The sequence below is a fragment of the Coenobita brevimanus genome, chromosome 80 (assembly GCF_032717465.1).
Source record: "Coenobita brevimanus isolate Jiangsu-jjx chromosome 80, ASM3271746v2, whole genome shotgun sequence".
Classification (NCBI taxonomy): domain Eukaryota; kingdom Metazoa; phylum Arthropoda; class Malacostraca; order Decapoda; family Coenobitidae; genus Coenobita; species Coenobita brevimanus.
Window position 1 is genome coordinate 7,979,076 of NC_137033.1, and position 19,734 is coordinate 7,998,809.

At 42.8% G+C, this 19,734-nt stretch overlaps 1 protein-coding gene across 1 annotated transcript in view; it reads left to right on the forward strand.

Annotated features, from left to right (window-relative positions):
* LOC145409221 (protein turtle homolog A-like) overlaps window positions 1–19,734 on the forward strand; it is a 264,912-nt gene that overhangs the window by 119,994 nt on the left and 125,184 nt on the right. The window contains exon 3 of the mRNA XM_080279705.1: window positions 15,683–15,876. Within this exon, the coding sequence (XP_080135831.1) occupies window positions 15,683–15,876 (194 nt within the window). The remainder of the gene's footprint in view (window positions 1–15,682; window positions 15,877–19,734) is intronic.

Genomic DNA, 19,734 nt, shown 5'->3' on the forward strand with positions numbered 1-19,734 from the left:
CCTCCATTTCTTCTCCTTCCCTTCTAAGCTTAACAATATCGTATCTACCAACACCAGATTTTTCTTTCTTCTGATTTTTAAGTTTAAACCTTATTTTTGCAATGCTGAGTTGATGGTCACTACCAATATCCGCTCCCCGTTTAACATGAACATCTAGCAGAGAACTTCTATACCTCCTACTGATAGCGATGTGATCAATCTGATTTTTATATTTTCCACACGGCGACACCCAAGTTGTCTTGTGTATATTGCAATGCTGAAAGAGTGTGCCCCCGATGACTAAGTCATTTGCTAGACAGAAGCTTCCAAACCTCACTCCGTTTTCACTCATCCTACTACCAACTCCCATCTTACCCATACATGCCTCAAATCCCTCATTTGAACAGCCCATTACTGCATTAATGTCTCCAACGCAGATCAAAACATCATGTCTAGGTACCCTTCCTACTCCTTCTTGCAACTTTTCATAAAATGTGTCTTTCCTTTCATCGAGTGCATCATTAGTAGGTGCATAACACACAAACAGACTGATGTTGCCATGATTTGATTTAAACCGTGCGTATAACAGTCGCTCATCTATAGTTCGCCTAATATTCTATCTCTTATACTTTGCTTCTCTCGGTTGGCTGTTATTCTGAAACTGAGGGAGGTATCGTGTATTTCTCTATCCATAGATGATTCTCCCTGATACGATGCTTCAGGGAGGAGAGTCACGGACATGCAGTGAAATAGTACGGGAACTTTTGTCCCTCAGTGTAAGGTAGAATTGGCGGACATGATCTAAGAGCGAAATAAACGTAGTGCAATAGTAGGGGAATTCTTGCCCATGACTGTGCAGCAAAAGTGACGGACATGCCGTAAGTGTGGAGTAGACCCATTGGAATAATAGAACTTTTGTCCCTGACTGTTAAGTAGAAGTATGGAGTGTAAAGTAGACATAGAGGTTTAGTATACAACTGTTGTCCTTAACTGTAGAACATAATTATGTGACTGACATTCTCTAAGTGTGAAATAAATGCATTGGAGTAATAGGCAAACTTATGTCCCTAGCTGTACAGCAGAACTGACGAACACACCCTAATTCTGAAGCAGACACAGAGAAAGAGTATGCGAACTTTTATCCCTGGCTGTACCCGCTAACCCCGCCACTGTGTTCACGTATCCCCCAGTTAGCCGGGATGCGATGCCGCTGGTTGCACACTCGTTTCGATTATCCACCACACGTTCAGCCCGATTTTTGCTGCCAGATTTGCTTTACCGGGAGGGCAATTCCCTCGATTTTTCATTTTCCTCTTTCTCTTTGTCTTCCTTCTGTCCTGTTTCTTTTTCCAATTTTTCTTTTGTATAGTAGTTTATTCTCTTCCGTATACATGCATCTCAACTGATGCCCAGGTTGTAGAGTTGTAGTTATAATGATACATGATTTTGTGTGTGTGTGTGTGTGTGTGAGCGCACACACACACACACACACACACACACACACACATATATATATATATATATATATATATATATATATATATATATATATATATATATATTCAATTCATCAGTCTCTTTCACACCACTTCACATCACACGCACAGTCCAACAACTAAAGCATCCCCTGACATAGCGTGCCTGGAGCCATGTAACACACGGTAATAGTATATCAAACCTGTGAACTTCACTTGCCCTTCCCACGATGTCATGCCCACAAGTTTTCACCTCATAGTGGTTCGCAATATGTGGCATGAATCATCGGCAGTATTCTGGTTGGTATAGGGGGCTTCGTAAAACCTGCTCCTTAGCGATTTACTTTACACATGACCTTAGTTCTCTCTCTTAAGTATAATGATATCGTTTTAATAATGACATATTTGGCGGTAATAATATGATAATCAGATGTAATGCATAAAGATAAGTGAGAGCGTTAATAAATGACTAAAGAAAGAAAGCTTACGATTCCAGAGTGACTTGGAATATGACCCCACATTGCCAACATTTCCATTCTTGATACACAAACCAAACCTTATTCTCTACATGATGAAAATTCATGCACACATCACTACCCGCACCACGTAAGTGTACACACACACACACACACACACACACACACACACACACACACACACACACACACACACACACACACACACACACACACACACACACACACACACACACACACACACACACACACACACACACACACACACACACACACACACACACCAATAAGTCAATAATCGGAAGAAAACTGTACACAACTTTGACCAAACTGCTTAGCTAAGAAGCATTCAAGGAGACTTATGGAGGAGAGGAACGACTTGCCCTAAAAGAATGAGAGAGAGAGAGAGAGAGATGGGGAAGAGAGAGGGGGGTGCAAAAAAGCATTCAAGATACTAAGAGAAGGAACAGTTTACAGCCAATATGAGAGAGAGAGAGAGAGAGAGAGAGAGAGTAAAAGCCTTCTCTCAATCGGTATCCACTTCACTTGTATTTCCAGCTCTCCTTCCAGCCCTCTCTAAACAGCTTGGTAAACTCTTAAAACAGCTCTCACCAAAACACTCACCCCACTCTCTTTCCCCCCCTTCACCGCCCTCCTCTTATCCCTCCTTTCTCTTCTTCCTCCCTCCTTCTTCTCTCTCCTCCCTCTTCTCCTTCCTCTTTCTCTCCTCCATCTTATTTTCCTCTCCTCCCCTCCTCTTCCTTTTATCATCTGTGTCCCCCTACTTCTTCTGTTTTCCTCTCCCCTCCCCTTCCTCCCTCAGTCCTTCTCACCCTCCCTTTCCCCTTCTGTCTTCTTCCCATTTCCCTCCTTCCTTTCCTTTCCCTCCCTCTTGCTCTCACTTCCCTCTCCTTCCATCCACTTCCCTCAGTCCCCCCTTCTCCCTTCCCATCCTACTTCGTCGCCCGCCTCCCTCCTTCCTCCGTCTTTCTCCTCTCCCTTGCTTCCTTCCTCCATCTTCCTCTTCATCTTTTCTCCTTTCATCTTCCTTTCTTTCATTTCTCCTCCTGCATCTTCGACTCTCTCCACCCTCGGCTTTTTTTTTTTTTTCACCAACTTCACCTCTCCTTTATCCTCCCTCTCTCTCTCTCTCTCTCTCTCTCTCTCTCTCTCTCTCTCTCTCTCTCTCTCTCTCTCTCTCTCTCTCTCTCTCTCTCTCTCTCTCTCTCTCTCTCTCTCTCTCTCTCTCACATCTTCCCTCAGTCTTCCTCCGCATTTTCCTCCCTTTTCTTCCTTCTTCTTCCCACTCTCCCCTCTGTGTCTTCCTCTCGCTTCTCCCTCCCTCCTCCCTCCACTTTCTGTTCGCTCCTTCGCCTTTCCTCTCATTCGCTTCCCTTCTTCTTTCATCTTTCTTTCCTCTGATGGAGTCCTCTCTCACTTCACCTCCGCCATTGCTAGACTGTTTTTAAATTCTTCTTCTATTTCCTTATTTCCTCCCTTTTTCCCTTTCTGTTTAATTCTCTCCTTTTTGTTTTTCCTCTTGCGTTTTCATCGTTTTTCTTCACCTTCAACCCCTTCAGTCCGATGATGTTTTATTACCTGTGTCGCAAGACCCCAGATAAATGGAAACAAGGCTAGCTTCTTCTTGTCATTTTCTTCTTGTTCGAAGAAGTTTGACATGACCTGTACCGCACTCAACCCATTAATCTTACAGCAACCATTTCCACATTTTACACTGGCATGACCCCTTCCCACTGCCCACCATAATTCCAGCTCCTCCCATCCATTTCTTTGTCCCATTCGCTCATTTTTTTAATCCTTGACGCTTTGATTCTTAGTGGATATTATAAGATAACTTTCCTAACATTCAAATCACTAATCCCACAACATCCATTTTCATTGGATATGCTTTCCTTCCTTAGTTCCATTTTCCACAAAATTTCCAGTCCATCCCAGTCATTCTTTTACCCTCTTTTGACGGTGTCATAGCACAGCCCAAGCCACGCTGTGAATGTACGTGCTTGTTTATTTTGCCTGTTCAACTTCCAGATAATTTCTGTCAGTTTATGAAAGATCTGTGAGGTTTGTCTAAATGAATGAGATAATTAAGACTCCATGGCACTCCTCTAGGACGAAAGTTACCAAATGAACGCATCTGAAGTTAGCGAAAATAGAGTAAACTAGAAAGCACTCAGACATCGCATGCCTTCGACAATGCCATTGCCATTAAAAAGGATCCGGATACATGGAGATATTGTATGGAATACATGGGATCCGGATCTACCCCCAAATTTAATCAATTGTTCCTTGACCCGCGACCCACTCTTCCACAAAATTGTATCGAAATTCATTGAGAACTTTTGGAGATATCGTGTGGATAAACAAACAAACAAACAGACAAACATAGGTGAATACATACCATACTCCAATTTTGTTGGCGCTGGTAATAATTCCTCATCGTAGTGAAGTGGTTCAGTTTAGGAGTGACCCGTCTCCAAGAAGGGTTAGACACCAATATCTCCTTTAACCAGAGGACAATTATTATACAACGACGCGCGTAGCGCAAAAGGGTCATGAGTCAGGCTTTATTTGCTCGTTGTCTGTCTGTTCTTTCTCTGCCTATCTGTCTCCCTGTCTGTCTGTTTGGTTATCTGTTTGTCTGTTAGTAAGATTATAGAATGTTACTGGATGGAACTGCTCCATATTTCAAATAATAATTGAAGTTTATCAGAAGAAGAGTTGATTAAATCCTTACCCAAAAAAGATCATATATAGTAAGTTAAGGACAAAGTCAACTCAACAAGTTTAGATGTGGTTTTTAAAACAAATGGTCAACAGTAAAGGTGATTGGGTAAGGTTAAAGCTTCTTCCCTTTAATTCAACTTCGATTCCGTTTGGATCAAACCTTGTGGAAGGACTGAAGGTCAACGAAAGATTACTTCATCCTGTTCTGAAAAGAATAAGTCAGAGTTACAGGACAAGGTCAGTATAATCACTTTTGGTCTGGTTTGGACCAAACTTGGTCAAGAATGAAACCATTCGATTTAAGAACTATCCATCAATGCTCAAGGCCATAGAGTAAGATCAAAGGGTTAACCATAGACCACTTGTAGAATGCGGATACTGTAATCGGTGAGTGCTGCTTCCTAGTTATTCCTGTTAGTTCCAGGCACTTTTGTTCAAAAAATATGTATACTTCTTTTACCTGCAGGTGTTGGATATGGTTTTCATTAACTCCATGTCAGAAGTACCGAGATAGCAAGAATAAAGATAATATTACGTAATTATAGTGGAACGGAGAAGCCATGTCACTACCACGGCATCCCTATACCAGTCCCCTCCCTGGAGGAGCTTGGGGACGAGTAATGTTTTCTCTAGGTTTGTCTGTCTGTCTGTCTGTCAACAACTTTACGCGAAAACTACTGGTGCGATTTTTACTAAAATTCTGGGACGATGGGCTACGACCATATGATCACCTGATTAAATTTTGTGCCAAATTGCGCCAAGGCCCAGGCTGTAGGCCCAAATTATGTTAAAAAAAAAAAAAAAAAGTTATTTAGCCATAACTCCTTTCAAATTCGTCACATCGACATGAACCCAAAGCCTAAAGGTGCATCTTTCAAATCTGCATCCTATAACATGCTTCATTACTTCAGGGGGGTCACCCCCCAGTTAGTGGTAAGGGGGTCAGTGTCAGGTGAGTCGGGCCTAAATTTTCAAATGGGCATAAAATCGTCAGTTTTCACCCGATTTACTCCAGATTTGATATGTGACATTTTTGACGAGATATCCTGTTGTGTTTATACGTCAACATTAAAATGACTGCCGGGGACGGTTTGCCGTGCCTTGGCACCGTTTCATGTTTATTATGTTATTAAGTCACAACACCTTTACCTAAATCAGGAATGACGTCCGTGCGTTAAAGGGGTCAATCTACTCATTTTAGATTTTTTTAAATTTTTTCAAAACTTTTCGAGCTTTTGCATTGCGTTTTCTCTTAACCTCTTCAGTTTATTGTTATCTTCATCTTAGTAAGGGCCTCTGGTAGTGAGGATAAATCAAATTCTTCCAGTTCGAAAAGTCTCCGAACCTGATTAAAACTGAAGAGAGAGAGAGAGAGAGAGAGAGAGAGAGAGAGAGCGTGTCATTCTCTACTTTATTTTATTCCCTCCATTATTCTCCTCTTCATACCCTATCCTCCTCCTCCTCCTCTTTCTCCTCTTCCTCTCCACACAAACTCCTCTTCTTCCTCCTCCTCCTCCCTCCACCTCCTCCTCTCCACACAAACTCCTCCCAACTGTTCTTTTCTTTCTCCTTTAAGCACTTCCTGTTTCTCCCATTCTCTGACCTCTCTCTTCTCTCCATCTTTCTCTTAAGCTTTTCTCTCTTCAGTTCCTCCTTCGTGCTTCTCCATATTTTGTTTCCGCCTTCTTTTTTGTGAATTTCCTTTTGTCTTCTTCTCGTCTCTTCTTTCCTTATTTGTTTTCCTTCTTTCTTCACTTTCTCTTTCATATTTCTCCATTTCTATTTTCCTATGATATTCCATCTTTCTCGTGGATTTCCTCTTTTCATCTCCTTTTCTTATCACAAATCATTCCTTCTCTGTTTCCTTCTTCCTCCACAACTTCTTTTATACTTCCCCATTTTCATTTTCCTTCTGTGTGATTCCTCCTTCCCTTTTAGTCCCTCTCCCCTCTGTGACCTGACCTTTCCCCTCTCTCCTCTTCTTTTCTCTCTTTCCTCCTTTCTTCACCTCTTCTCTCATTCTTCTCCATTTTATTTTTTTCCATATTTCCTCCTACCCCTTCCCTCACTCTCCCCTCTTTCTCTTCTCTCTCTGATCTCCCCCTTCCAGCCCCTGTCAGCTGTCTCTCCCCTCTCCCCACTGTCATTCCTCCACTCTTATCTCTCTCTCTCTCTCTCTCTCTCTCTCTCTCAGACGAATAAACAATACATTTTTATTTATGCAAGGAAGAAAGAACCAAAGGTCATAATCCCGTAAGACTGTTTCCTCCCACAGGAAACAAAAGCAAAATAACAGAGCCAAATTCAAGATTTATTCATTTCGAGATGCCTGGACACAATCCTTTTGAAAAACTGCAGTCATAAGCAGCAGGAAAAACAGGCAGAGGAAGACAGTTCCAGAGCTGACCTGTTGCATATATGAAGGAGTGAGTGTGACGGTTAACTTTTGCATTAGAGAGTTGGACAGAAAAGGGATGAGAGTTTGTTGCTAGACGGGTGCTACGCGCCCGCCTTAGTGGTGGAGGGATGCATGCAGACAATTCAGAGGAGCAGTGACCATTAGTTTAGCGATAGAAAAGAGATGATACAACTATGCGGCGAAGTGACAGACGTTGAAGGGAGCCAGTAAGAGGAGAGTTGATGAGACGAAAAGCCTTTGACTCCACCCTTTTGAGAAGAGCTGTATGTGGGAAGCCGCCTCACACATGAGAGTTGTACTCTACACAGGGGTGAATAAAACCCTTATATAAAGTCAACAACTGTGCAGGGGTAAAGAAGGCACGGAGTCGGCTTAGCACACCGAATCTCTTGGAAACTGATTCTACAAGAGAGGTAATATGATCTTTCTAACATAAATCCCAAGAGAATGAAACCCCAAGGATGTTTTAAAATGATGCAGGATTGAACTGGATATTGTTAAAAATTAGAGGATACTCCTGCGGAAGATTTTGATGGAATGAAAGATGTAAGAAGTGAGTTTTTGAAGCATTTAGAACAACAAGATTGCTTTTACCCCAATCAGAGATATGAGCCAAGTCAGACATTGGGTGTGCCATAGCCTCATCCCCTGTTTATTGAAGTAACTGTTGAGATGGACGCTGTGGGAAGCAAATGGAGATATGAAGGGTGGAGTCATCAGCTTATGAGCGTATAGGGTTAGATTTACAGCTTAGAAGGTTATCGATGAATAGAAGGAAGAGCCTTGGCTATAGGAGTGAACCCCAAGGAACACCACTATTGATAGCTCTAGGATAAGAACGGTGGCCGTCTACAACAGCAGTTATAGAGCCACGAGGATGGAAGCTAGAGATGAAGGCACAGGTAGAAAGAAACCTTAAGAGGGCAGTTTGGAAATTAAAGATTTATGCCAGACTCGATCGAAAGCCTTTGAGACGTCGAGTGCAATGGCAAAGCTTTTGCCAAAGTCCTGAGGGGAGGATGATCAGAAGTCTGAAAGGTAGATGAGAAGTTCACCAGGGGAGCGTCCCTTGTGGAACCTATACTGACGATCGGAAAGAAGTTTATGATAGGAAATGTGCTTTAAAATTTTTTGGTTAAGAGTAGATTCAAAACTTTTGAAACACTGGAAGTTAAAGCAATTGGGCGATATTTAGAAGGTTGGAAATGGTCTCGCTTCTTTGGGACAGGCTGAATGAGAACAAACTTTCAGCCAGAAGGAAAGGTACAATTTGACGGACAGAAGCAGAAGAGTTTGCCTAGACTGGGTGTAAGCACGGAAGCACAGTTCTTGAGGACATCAGGAGGGACCCCATTAGGCCTATATGCCTTACTAGTATTGAAGCCTGTGATTGCAGAAAATACATCAACTTAAGAAGAGGTCAGAAGGGGAAAATGATGGAGGAACAACACTGGAATCGTCTAAGGTGGAATTGGAGGAGAGAGTCTAAGTGAAGAGTTCTGCATAATCAATAGAAGAAGCAACTACAGAGCCATCAGGGTGGAAAAGGGAAGGGAAGGATGATGAGATAAAGTTGTTCTAAAGGTTTTTGGCAAGGTGCCAGAAGGAGAAGGAGGAATTTGAGTTGAAGAGTTCAAACTATTTGGTACGAATGAAATTATTTATAACAGAGCGAAGAACAGGCATGGCACAATTCCGGGCAGAAACATAAAAGAGATGAGATTCAAGGTTGAGCTGGCTCCGCACCTTTTGTAGGCCCTCTCCTTGTTGTGGACAGCATTAGAACAAGTGTGATTAACCCAGATTTTCTTTGCATTAGTCATAGGATAAGAGAATGAAATGTATGCTTTCATGCCCGAAAGAATAACCTCCGTAATGTGTGAGGCACACTTACATGGCTCTCAGCCTTGGAAACAACAATCATTCCAGAGAAAATCAAAGAAACACTCCCAGAGGGCCTCCCAGTCAGCAATTCCAAAGTGCCGTAGCAGCCACTTCTTGGGAGGGTCCACTGGCCTCACTGGAGAGATAAGACAGGTAATGGTGATAAGGTTGTGGTTGGAGGAGCCCAACTGAGGGAAAAGATTAACAGCATAAGCAGAAGGATTAGTTATAAGGAAGAGGTCAAGTATGTTGGAACTCTCTCCAAGGCGGTCAGGGATACGGGTAGGATGCTGTTCAAGCTACTCTAGGTCATTAAGGATAGAAAAGATATAGGCTTGTTCACCAAGTGAATCAATGAAGGGAGAGGAGAATCAAAGGTGGCGGTGAACATTGAAATCACCTAGAATGGAGATTTCAGAGAAAGGAGAAATTGATAGGATGTGTTCCATCTTAGAAGTAAGATAGTCGAAGAATTTTTCATGCTAAGTAGAATCGGGGGATATGTAAACGGCATAGATATATTAAGGTAGATAATGACAGGATAGCCGAAGCCAGAGAGTACAGAATTCACAAGATTCAAGTTCAGGAACACGAGGGCAAGACAAGTTGTTGCGTACATATACAGCACAGCCATCTTTGGCTTTGAAATTAATATAGAGAAAGTAGAAGGACACAGAAAATGGTTTGCTATCAGTCATCTCAGACTGTTAAGTCTCAGTGAGGAAATGAAGGTGAGGCTTAAAGGAAGAGAGGTGGTGTTCAAGAGAAAGTTAGAGGAAATGCCGCGAATGTTTCAGAAATGAAGATGATGTGAGTCAGACAGCGGTTCCAGGTATCTCGTTTGGTCGTCACCGGGAAAGGGGCGACTTTCATGCCCCCCCACCCCCTCATGGACTCCGTGGCTTGGTGTTGAGACGCAAGTTTTAACCGAATTTTGAACAGGAAGTGTAGTGTGTAATGTGCATTTAGACTGGTGTTGAAAGGAAAACTTGTGCTGGTATAGATAGATAGATAGATAGATATAGATATAGATAGATAGATAGATATAGATATAGATAGATAGATAGATATAGATATAGATAGATAGATATAACTGTGAGGGAAGCAATGGAGGGTATTTCTAACTTCGTCATTATAAACGGTGTCAAAAGCTTAACCATGTCGTCCAGGGGAACAATAATAACATAAAATACAGCATGGTCCGTAAATTGCGCTGCATAGGAAGCTCATATGGCTGTAACTGATGGATTGCAGGGACGGCTCAAGGTGTTGGTGTGGGCGTGGGTGTATGTGACGGAGCCAGGGGGCATAAATAACATCTTCCTTTCTCATAACTTGATTTCCCTCTCTGTCTCTCTATCATCCTTTTGCCACTTCCCGCCTGCCGTCTTTACTCCTCTCCCTCTCATTTCCACTCTTCACTTGTCTTCCCACAGCTCTTACGCAACTTTCTGTCTTGCCCGTCTCTTTCCATCTCTTCAGTTTCTTTCCCCTTCCATTTCTTTTCCTCTTCATATTTTTCCCCTCTCTGTCTCTCATTCTCTGTTCCCCGCCCTTCTCCGATTTCTTTATTTTCCATTCTCTTTTCGTCTCTTTTCCCTTTCCTTCCTTTTCCGTTCTTTTCTCTATCTCTTTCTCCCTCCCTTTTCTTTCTCTCCTCATCCCTTCCCATCCTCCCTCCACCTCTTTCCCTTCTTTCTCTACCCCTTTCCCTTCTCTCTCCACCCTTTGCACTTCTCACTCCATTAATTCCTTTTTCTCTTCATCTGTCTCCCTATTCCATCCAACCCTCTGTCTTCTTCTCCCACCTAACTCCTTCTCTCTCCATCCCTCCCTCTTCTCTCCATCCCTCCTTCTCTCACCATTCCTTCCCTTCTCTCACCATCCTTCCCCTCCAAGTTTTCTCTCCATCTCTCCCCGTTCTCTCTCCATCCCTCCCCTTTCTTTCTCCATCCCTCCTCCTTCTCTCCCCACCCCACTCCTTCTCTCTCCATCGCACCTCCTTCAGTCTTCATCTCTTCCCTTGTTTCTCCGTCCCTCTCCCTTCGCACACATTTCTTTTCCCTTAACCTACACTGTTTTTACCAACTAATATTCCTTCACCTCCTCCCCTTTCTCCTTTCCCTCGTCCTTCATCGTTTTCCCCACTCCTTTCCCCTCCCTCTCTCTCTCTTACACCCATCTTCTTTACATCTCTCTCAGCTCCCCATCCCTCTCTCCCCATCTTCTCTCCTCTTTCTCCTCTCCTTCCCGTCCTCTGCCCCATCTCATCCCCGGTCTTCCCCCTCCCTCCCCTCCCTCTCGCCTCGATCTGTCAGCTTCCTTCACCAAACGCATTGCAATTAAACTTGAGCCAAAAACTTGTGTTCCGGTTTGAGCGTTGGTCGGAATATCAAGTGAATTGTTTGAGTAGGGAAAACACAGTGCTGGGCCTACACTCCTTGACCCCCGTCCCCCCCTCTCTCTCTCTCTTTCTGTATATATATATATATATATATATATATATATATCAAGGGCTCCAGGAAATGTTTGTGTGCCTGTATATAGTGGCTGTGTAAATGCGTGGGTTTGTGTGTGTGTGTGTGTGTGTGTGTGTGTGTGTGTGAGAGAGAGAGAGAGAGAGAGAGAGAGAGAGAGAGAGAGAGAGATCCCTTTATGTTATCAAACATCACAGTGTCTTCATTCCTAGAAATAAGTTAGCTGCTGTAAACATCTACAACTTCCATCCCAAGCATTAGATGCACTTTATTCAGGTTAATCTCTTCACTCCAGTGACGTAATACTAGTTTATTCTTGTCATCTCCAAATCATATTATTCATATTGGAAAGAACGTACTTCTTATTGAAGGCAAAATCAAACCCCTCTAGTTTTATAAGTCTGTCATAAGCTGAATAACTTTGTCTGGAGGTTGCTAGATACATGACAGAGTTGAACGTCATCGTCCTGAAAGGGAATTGGGCAGACGGTTGGTGGTACTCCTTGGTGGTAGCAATTTTTCGTATACTGCAACTGTACTGTAGATCTCCTGATTACTACTACATTATTGATCTTACCAATGTCGTATTCCTATGGGTTGTAATTAATATTTTGATCTTTCCTTTGGCGGTGCTACAGTTATTGCAGTGCTTTTCTTGGGTTACTTGTTACAGTAAATATGACTTCTTCGGATGCTCTTTTCATGTCCTCACAAACCTAAGGGAAAAATAGAGAAACACACACACACACACACACACACACACACACACACACACACACACACACACACACACACACACACACACACACACACACACACACACACACACACACACACACACACACACACACACACACACACACACACACACACACACACACACACACACACACACACACACACACACACACACACACACACACACACACACACACACACACACACACACACACACACACACACACACACACACACACACACACACACACACACACACACACACACACACACACACACACACACACACACACACACACACACACACACACACACACACACACACACACACACACACACACACACACACACACACACACACACACACACACACACACACACACACACACACACACACACACACACACACACACACACACACACACACACACACACACACACACACACACACACACACACACACACACACACACACACACACACACACACACACACACACACACACACACACACACACACACCGGGCGTGCGTGAGCTGCAACAACAGCCAGAAAACAGGCAATGTTGTTGGCAGCGATTACATCTGTCTTAGTCTGACTCCACCTTGATGAATGACTCTTGTTTTCATCCCTTTTCACAGTAGTCTGAACCCAAAACAACCCTAACACCCTAAGAAATTACAAAAAAATGCAGTTATGACAGTGGTATATTATTAAACCGAAGAATGCAGTGACGTTACTATCCCTTTAATCACGCTACCCTAAGATGATTTCTTTCAGCATCGGAAGAATAGGTCAGCGAAGGTTGTATCTAACCCCTCCTGTCTGAGTGGTTTTTCCCAAGCAGAGTAAAATGGCCAGGAGACAACAGGAATAAAAATAAGTAAGACGTCACCGTACAAATAGAGTTAACAGGACGATGAAACATAGTATTTCCTTACCTTCGAAGTTTTAAGCCATCTTCAAAGCCATTTACTTGTCGTCAGCCATTTAGTACTACAGATTAGCCGAAGCAATAATTCAGTAATCCAATTATTAGTCAAAACAATTAACTCGACGCATATCATGAATTAATGTATGCAGTGCTGAAAGCATGTAGTTTCACAAATATTTTTTCCACCTTCCCTGTTAATCAAATCAAATCATTTCATTTCTTCAATTCGATGACTTCTTTCTTCCCTTTTTGCTGCCTCCAGATGATTTAATTCATTCTGAGGCATTCTTCCTCAAGGCGATAGAAATAAAATCCTTCTTTAACGGGACTGTTCTAAAGGTAAGTAAAATCATCTGGGAACAGTAAGCATAACATATTGTTAATATGACATCCCTAGATTGTAAGCGTAAATAAGTAAAGAATTTAACCATACCTCCCTTCGCAATCAAAATTGTAATTAACCCTGTAAAGCGTAGAGAAAAGCTGAACTATAAGGAAAGCAAAGAGCGTCAGTCCTGCTGATCTTTTCGAAGTTTTTTTTTCCCCTTAAAGACTGGTTATAACTAGTGTAACTGTTCTATGGATCAAAGGCAAGGATAAGAATGCAGGAAGCAGCTCCTTCCCCCCCCCCCAACACCACTACCACCACCATCAACTCCACCAAACCCTCTAACCGAAGTGAACAGGAAATATTGAAAAGGACAACCATGAAGCTTAGAATAGCTGTCATGGAAATTTCATACTGAAAACCAAAGGGCATTATATTACGTACCATCGCTGAACAGTTTTGTTCATCATAGTAGTGGCGTCTCATCCTGTAAAGGTTATGAACAATATTCAGTAAGTCTTTCGAAAAATCGAAATCGAAACTACTCTGTGCTTACCAACTTGAAACCATTATTTTCAGCTTAGGGACGGCATGGCGGATCTACATGTTAATGAAACACCGAGAACTCGGGCCCACAGCTGTCGACGCAAAGCGTCGCTCGGTATGCCTCCGCCAAGCCTTGCTCACGGACTTGCCAGACAACCTCTCTGACAGGGTCCATTGTGGATTGAAGTGAAACTAAACATAAAATAAATCAATCCCATAGGACCATGACCTTTCACCCCTTGACCTAACAGGTTCGTCCCTTCATACTGTATCACTGACAAAAATTTTATCGAAATCTGCCGAGGGGTTCAGAAGATATTGTTCCCACAAGGATAAACTAAGTCGACCCCATATGGCTCTGACCTTTGACCCGTTGATTTAGCTAACCTAAGTGGTTCATCATTTGCTCATATTGAATCACTGACATGAGTCTGGTGGAAATCCGTCGAAAGGTTCAGGACAAATCGGGCCCACATGATTGTTACGAATGCACGGACCCACGAACGCACGCATGCACGCACGCACGCACGGACAAACCAATCATTTGATGCCTTCTCCATCATGGGTGGGTGGGGGCATAATGAGTTTCCAGTAACTCATTCAGTACTTAAGAAACCTAAGCTGTTTTATTCTTGCTTCCGACAAGCAATTAACCCAGCTGAGGAGAGGTGTTCCGTCCGATAAGATTCAGTACCATCCTTTCATCCTTTTTGTCCCGGGACATCGTTTTCATTATATTCTTGCTTTCCCCTGATGGCTTTTTATCACCATAAGGAAAACTTACTGAACTGGATGGACTACATAAGGCCTTTTGAAAATCCATCAGTATGAATGGTCAGTTATGAGTTTATTAAAATCATCTGATAGATGCAAGAATGAGGAGGTATCCCAGACTGAAGTTCATATTGTCAATAACAGCCTTCAGTAACTCATTCGCGACTATTATTTAAAATCATCATCGTCATCATCATTGTAACCCTTTTTACTTGAGGTGGAGAGAATCCAGAAATATGAACTATCAGTAGAGTGCCCTGTAAAAATGGGCCAAACATCCGAACAGTCATCATTCAAGCCTTCAAACTTCTAGGCTTCTTATATTCGAAAAGATCCACACAAAATTGCCCTTCATGGTTATTGTGGGTTAGAGTCACCCCGTCCTACCACACACACACACACACACACACACACACACACACACACACACACACACACACACACACACACACACACACACACACACACACACACACACACACACACACACACACACACACACACACACACACACACACACACACACACACACACACACACACACACACACACACACACACACACACACACACACACACACACACACACACACACACACACACACACACACACACACACACACACACACACACACACACACACACACACACACACACACACACACACACACACACACACACACACACACACACACACACACACACACACACACACACACACACACACACACACACACACACACACACACACACACACACGTATACAAGTTGAACCCTTGTCATATGTTTCTCTCTGCGTATTTAATCCATCTTTCTCTGTCATGTGTCTCTTGTTTCTGACCACCACCAAGCAGTTATATTCATCCTTGCACCCTCTCAAGAGTTGTAAATACTGTTCTCCCCCTACAGACTGGACCTGAGAGAGAGCGGCGACCGGCAGGAGTTCATCGACCCCCAGGAGAAGGGCCGAGTTAAGTCCGAGGCGGCTGGGGCCTACCTGGTGCTGGATCCTCTGCAGGGCCGCGACACAGCCTCATATAAGTGCAGGGTAGATTTCGAAATTTCCCCTACACTCTTCGCTCTCGTCAACCTCACTGTCTATGGTACGTGCTTTGTTGTGTGTGTGTGTGTGTGTGTGTGTGTGTGTGTGTGTGTGCGTGTGTGTGTGTGAGAGAGAGAGAGAGAGAGAGAGAGAGAGAGAGAACACTAGGCCTCTTGGATCATAATGGAACTATCTGTTAGAGTAAAACTATTTGCATGCTAAATGATATCTCATGAGCGTGTGTGAGAAATGGATGACGAGAGAGAGAGAGAGAGAGAGAGAGAGAGAGAGAGAGAGAGAGAGAGAGAGAGAGGCGCACACAGAGATATCCACCACCTCTACCACTACAATAACAACACAGAGAGCGGGCGTGAATATCGATAGAGCACACAAAAGCCCTAAGACAAAAGAACGCGGGGGGAACAATACCCACACCTGCAGTCCCGCCACCCGAGAAGGACTGCCTATATAATACAAACAAAACAAAGGAAAGCATATCTCTAAAATTGTTTCAAACTGATTTTTAATAAGCATACAGAGAACGACGCAATACACATTTAGAGCAAGTCAATAGTTCACATCACGCTAAAAGAAAGTAAAATTATAACGAAAAGTAATACTAGAGCCATTTTCCTCTAATTTGTCCTAAAATTGCTATCTCTTCACCTTGAACACAAAGTTCCAAGAAATAATTAACACTTGCATGTGATACTGGTCACGAATTGGTGCAAGAGAAAGGATGTAAAGCTATTGTATTGTCCTTCTCTGCCACTGAGTTACGTGAAATAAGCTACAAGAGGACGAAAATCTGGGCCAGGTTATGGTGAAAAGAATATGGGAGGAAATCAAAAAGATTATTATGCAATGGAAGAAGTAGTGATTCACCAACACTAGCGCGACACACGAACGGAAACCAACACAACAATGCATAAAACACTGTATTTACCCCCATCAGTAGGCGAAATTCCTCCATTTGCGAGCCAGAAACCTTACCTTTTAAATTCTTGCTATAGTCAGACGGCTTCATGCAGCTGAGTGCCCTCTAGTCGAGTGTGAGCTCAGTTCACTTCGCTGAATAATGAATGCTGGATCTTAGGTACACTGATGCGATCGATTATTAAGTCTGTCCATCTCTCTATAGCCAGACGCCCTAATCCCGTAAGGAGTGGCCACAAAACATTTCGCCCCCATGTCGCCCTGTCCCTTGTCATTTTGATGCCCTCCCCCCAACTTACACCCCCCCTCTCTCATATACCTCTCCACTCCATCCTTCTATCTCATTGTCGGTCTCCTCCCTCTCCCCTCCTCCACCTCTCTCACATACACTCTCCTCGTTAGTCTTTCTCTTTCCATCATCATCACATGGTCAGACCACCTCAATGTATTTATAAGTAATAGCGCATATTCTATTACATGGAGGGAAAGGCACAATAAAGGATAAGGGATGGCGGTGCAAATACTTAAGAGGAAACAGACTCTCTCTGTGTATCATTCTCTGCTCTACTTCTTCCCTGCCTCTCTCTCTCTCTCTCTCTCTCGTGTGTTCGGGCGCATGTGTGTGTGTGTGTGTGTGTGTGTGTGTGTGTGTGTGTGTGTGTGTGCTGTTACTTAAGTTTGTATTATACTATGTAATCTTGATGAACTATACCACTACCTTTAACGAAGCAGGCTAAACATAATTAATTTCTTTATTCTTTTTCCTTAATTGAATGCTATGCTTCCAGACTAATACACCTCTCAATACAGATAGATAGATAGATAGAAACAGACGGACAGATAGGCAAACAGACAAATACAGGCACAGACGCAGTCAGACACAAATAGACAGACAGACAGAGACTAACAGACTGACATATAGACAGACAAACACAGACAGACCGAGACAAAGAGATTGACAGATAGACAGAGACGGACAGACAGACAGGCCAATAGGCAAACAAGAGAGAGAGAGGGGGGGGAGGGGGGTGAAAAAGCAACGGCAGGACAGAGAAAGAATAAAAGCGAAAGGGAGCAAAAAAAGAAAAAAAAAAAAGAAAAAGAAATACAGTAAGAGGAAGAAAATAAACAGACCGGCGCAAAGCATTGACAGAAAATATGAAAGGAAAAGGGAAAGGAAGCATAAGGACAAACACACGCCGGCACCTCAGTTATCCATCACCCAGACCTCATTTTCTATGTCAGCCTCACCACAGAAAATGGGACACCAGCTAATGACGGATCTATAACTGCACTGGCATTGTTTTCTTTATGATAATTAGGGATATACCTTCATGTCGTTGCTTACCCCCAGTCTTTAATTACTTTCGCTGTAATTTGGGGGGATTTGCCTAAGATGAAAATGCTCAGATTGATTTATTAGCGGCAATTTAAGTGGCGTGTTTGGCTAACTTAAATTAGTGTAATGAGAATTCATGGAGGCGGACTGCGATTTAATTACAGTTGGAGCGGCGCAGATGACCTAAGCTGTGATAAGCGAGGCAGACCACAGAACCCTGACATAATTTCCTTTATCGTCCCCACACATGTAATCATTTTTTTTTTTTTTTTAAAGCTGAGAGAAGGAACACGGCGCTGAGAGCATGCAAATTTTGATATATCCAAAGAAAAACGAATGAAAAGAAGTTCAAAATCGGAATCTGTTTATTCCGAGATGTCTGTGCACTTTGCGTTTAAAAGATTAGAGGCTGAAGTTAACTGGAAAGACAGAATGATGAAGACGGTTCCAGAGTTGGTCAGTTGCATATATGAAAGGCTATGTATCGGTTATCTCTTGCAGTCGAGAGGTGGACAAAAAAAATGGGTGAAAGTGTGTAACTATGCAAGTGCTAATTGCCCACCGTGATGGGGAATGAATGAAAGCAGAAATTTTGGAACATTGACCAGAATTGTAGCGATAGGAAAGAGAGAGAGAGAGAGAGAGAGAGAGAGAGAGGGGGGGGGGAGTTAGCGATAGGAGGCGAAATGGTAAGACAAAAAACCCTTAACTCCAACATATTCTGCAGTGTTGTATGAGCTGAGGCTTCCCGCACATGAGAGTTATATTCCACAAAGGGATGATAAAAGCCTCTGTACAAAGGCCGCAAATGAATGAGAGTAAAGAATGAACAGGATCGGTTTAGCCCATCAAACCTCTGCAAAGCTGTTTTTGCAAGGTTCATAATACAAGCTTACCAACACAGATTACAAGAAAAGGAGGAGCAAAAATTATTAGCAGGTGATGAAAGATTGGGTTGTGTCGTTCAAGCAAAGGGGAAAGTTATGTGAAAGAATTTGCTGAGTTGTGAGAGAAAGGAATACAGGTTTTGCAACATTAAAAACAACAATGTTTTTTTTTTTTTTTTTTTTTGTAACAGGGGAGAGGTGCAAGACAGATCAGAAATCAGCTGTGTCAAAGGTTCCTCCCGTGATGTCTGTAGTGACTACTATAATAGGCGCAGTGAGAGTCGGGTGGCAAAGTGAAAGATGGAGTCCTCAGCCTATGAGAGGATTAAGCTAGATGTAGAGCTCATAAAATAATTAATGAACAGAAGGAAGAAAGTAGGTGGAAAGACAAAAACCTAAGGAAGGCCACTACTGATAATTTGAGATGAACAGTAGCAGTGTACAACTGTATCTATAGAAAGACTGGAGAGGAAACGAGATGATGGTAAAGAACGAGGGATAAAAACTCTAACTGTGCAGTGTGGGACTTTAAAAATTGTGCCAGATTCTAGCAAAGATCTTTAAGATGTCTACTGGAATTAAAAAAAAAAAAAAAAGTTTCACTGAAATCTCCAAAAGGAGAATGACCATGAATCTTAGAGGAATGTAAGATTACCAATGGGTGTCCCTAGCGTAATCTCTACTGCCAGTCAGAATGGTTATGAAAGGAAAGATGCCTTAAAACCCTCCTGCTGAGGTCAGATTTAAAGACTTTAGA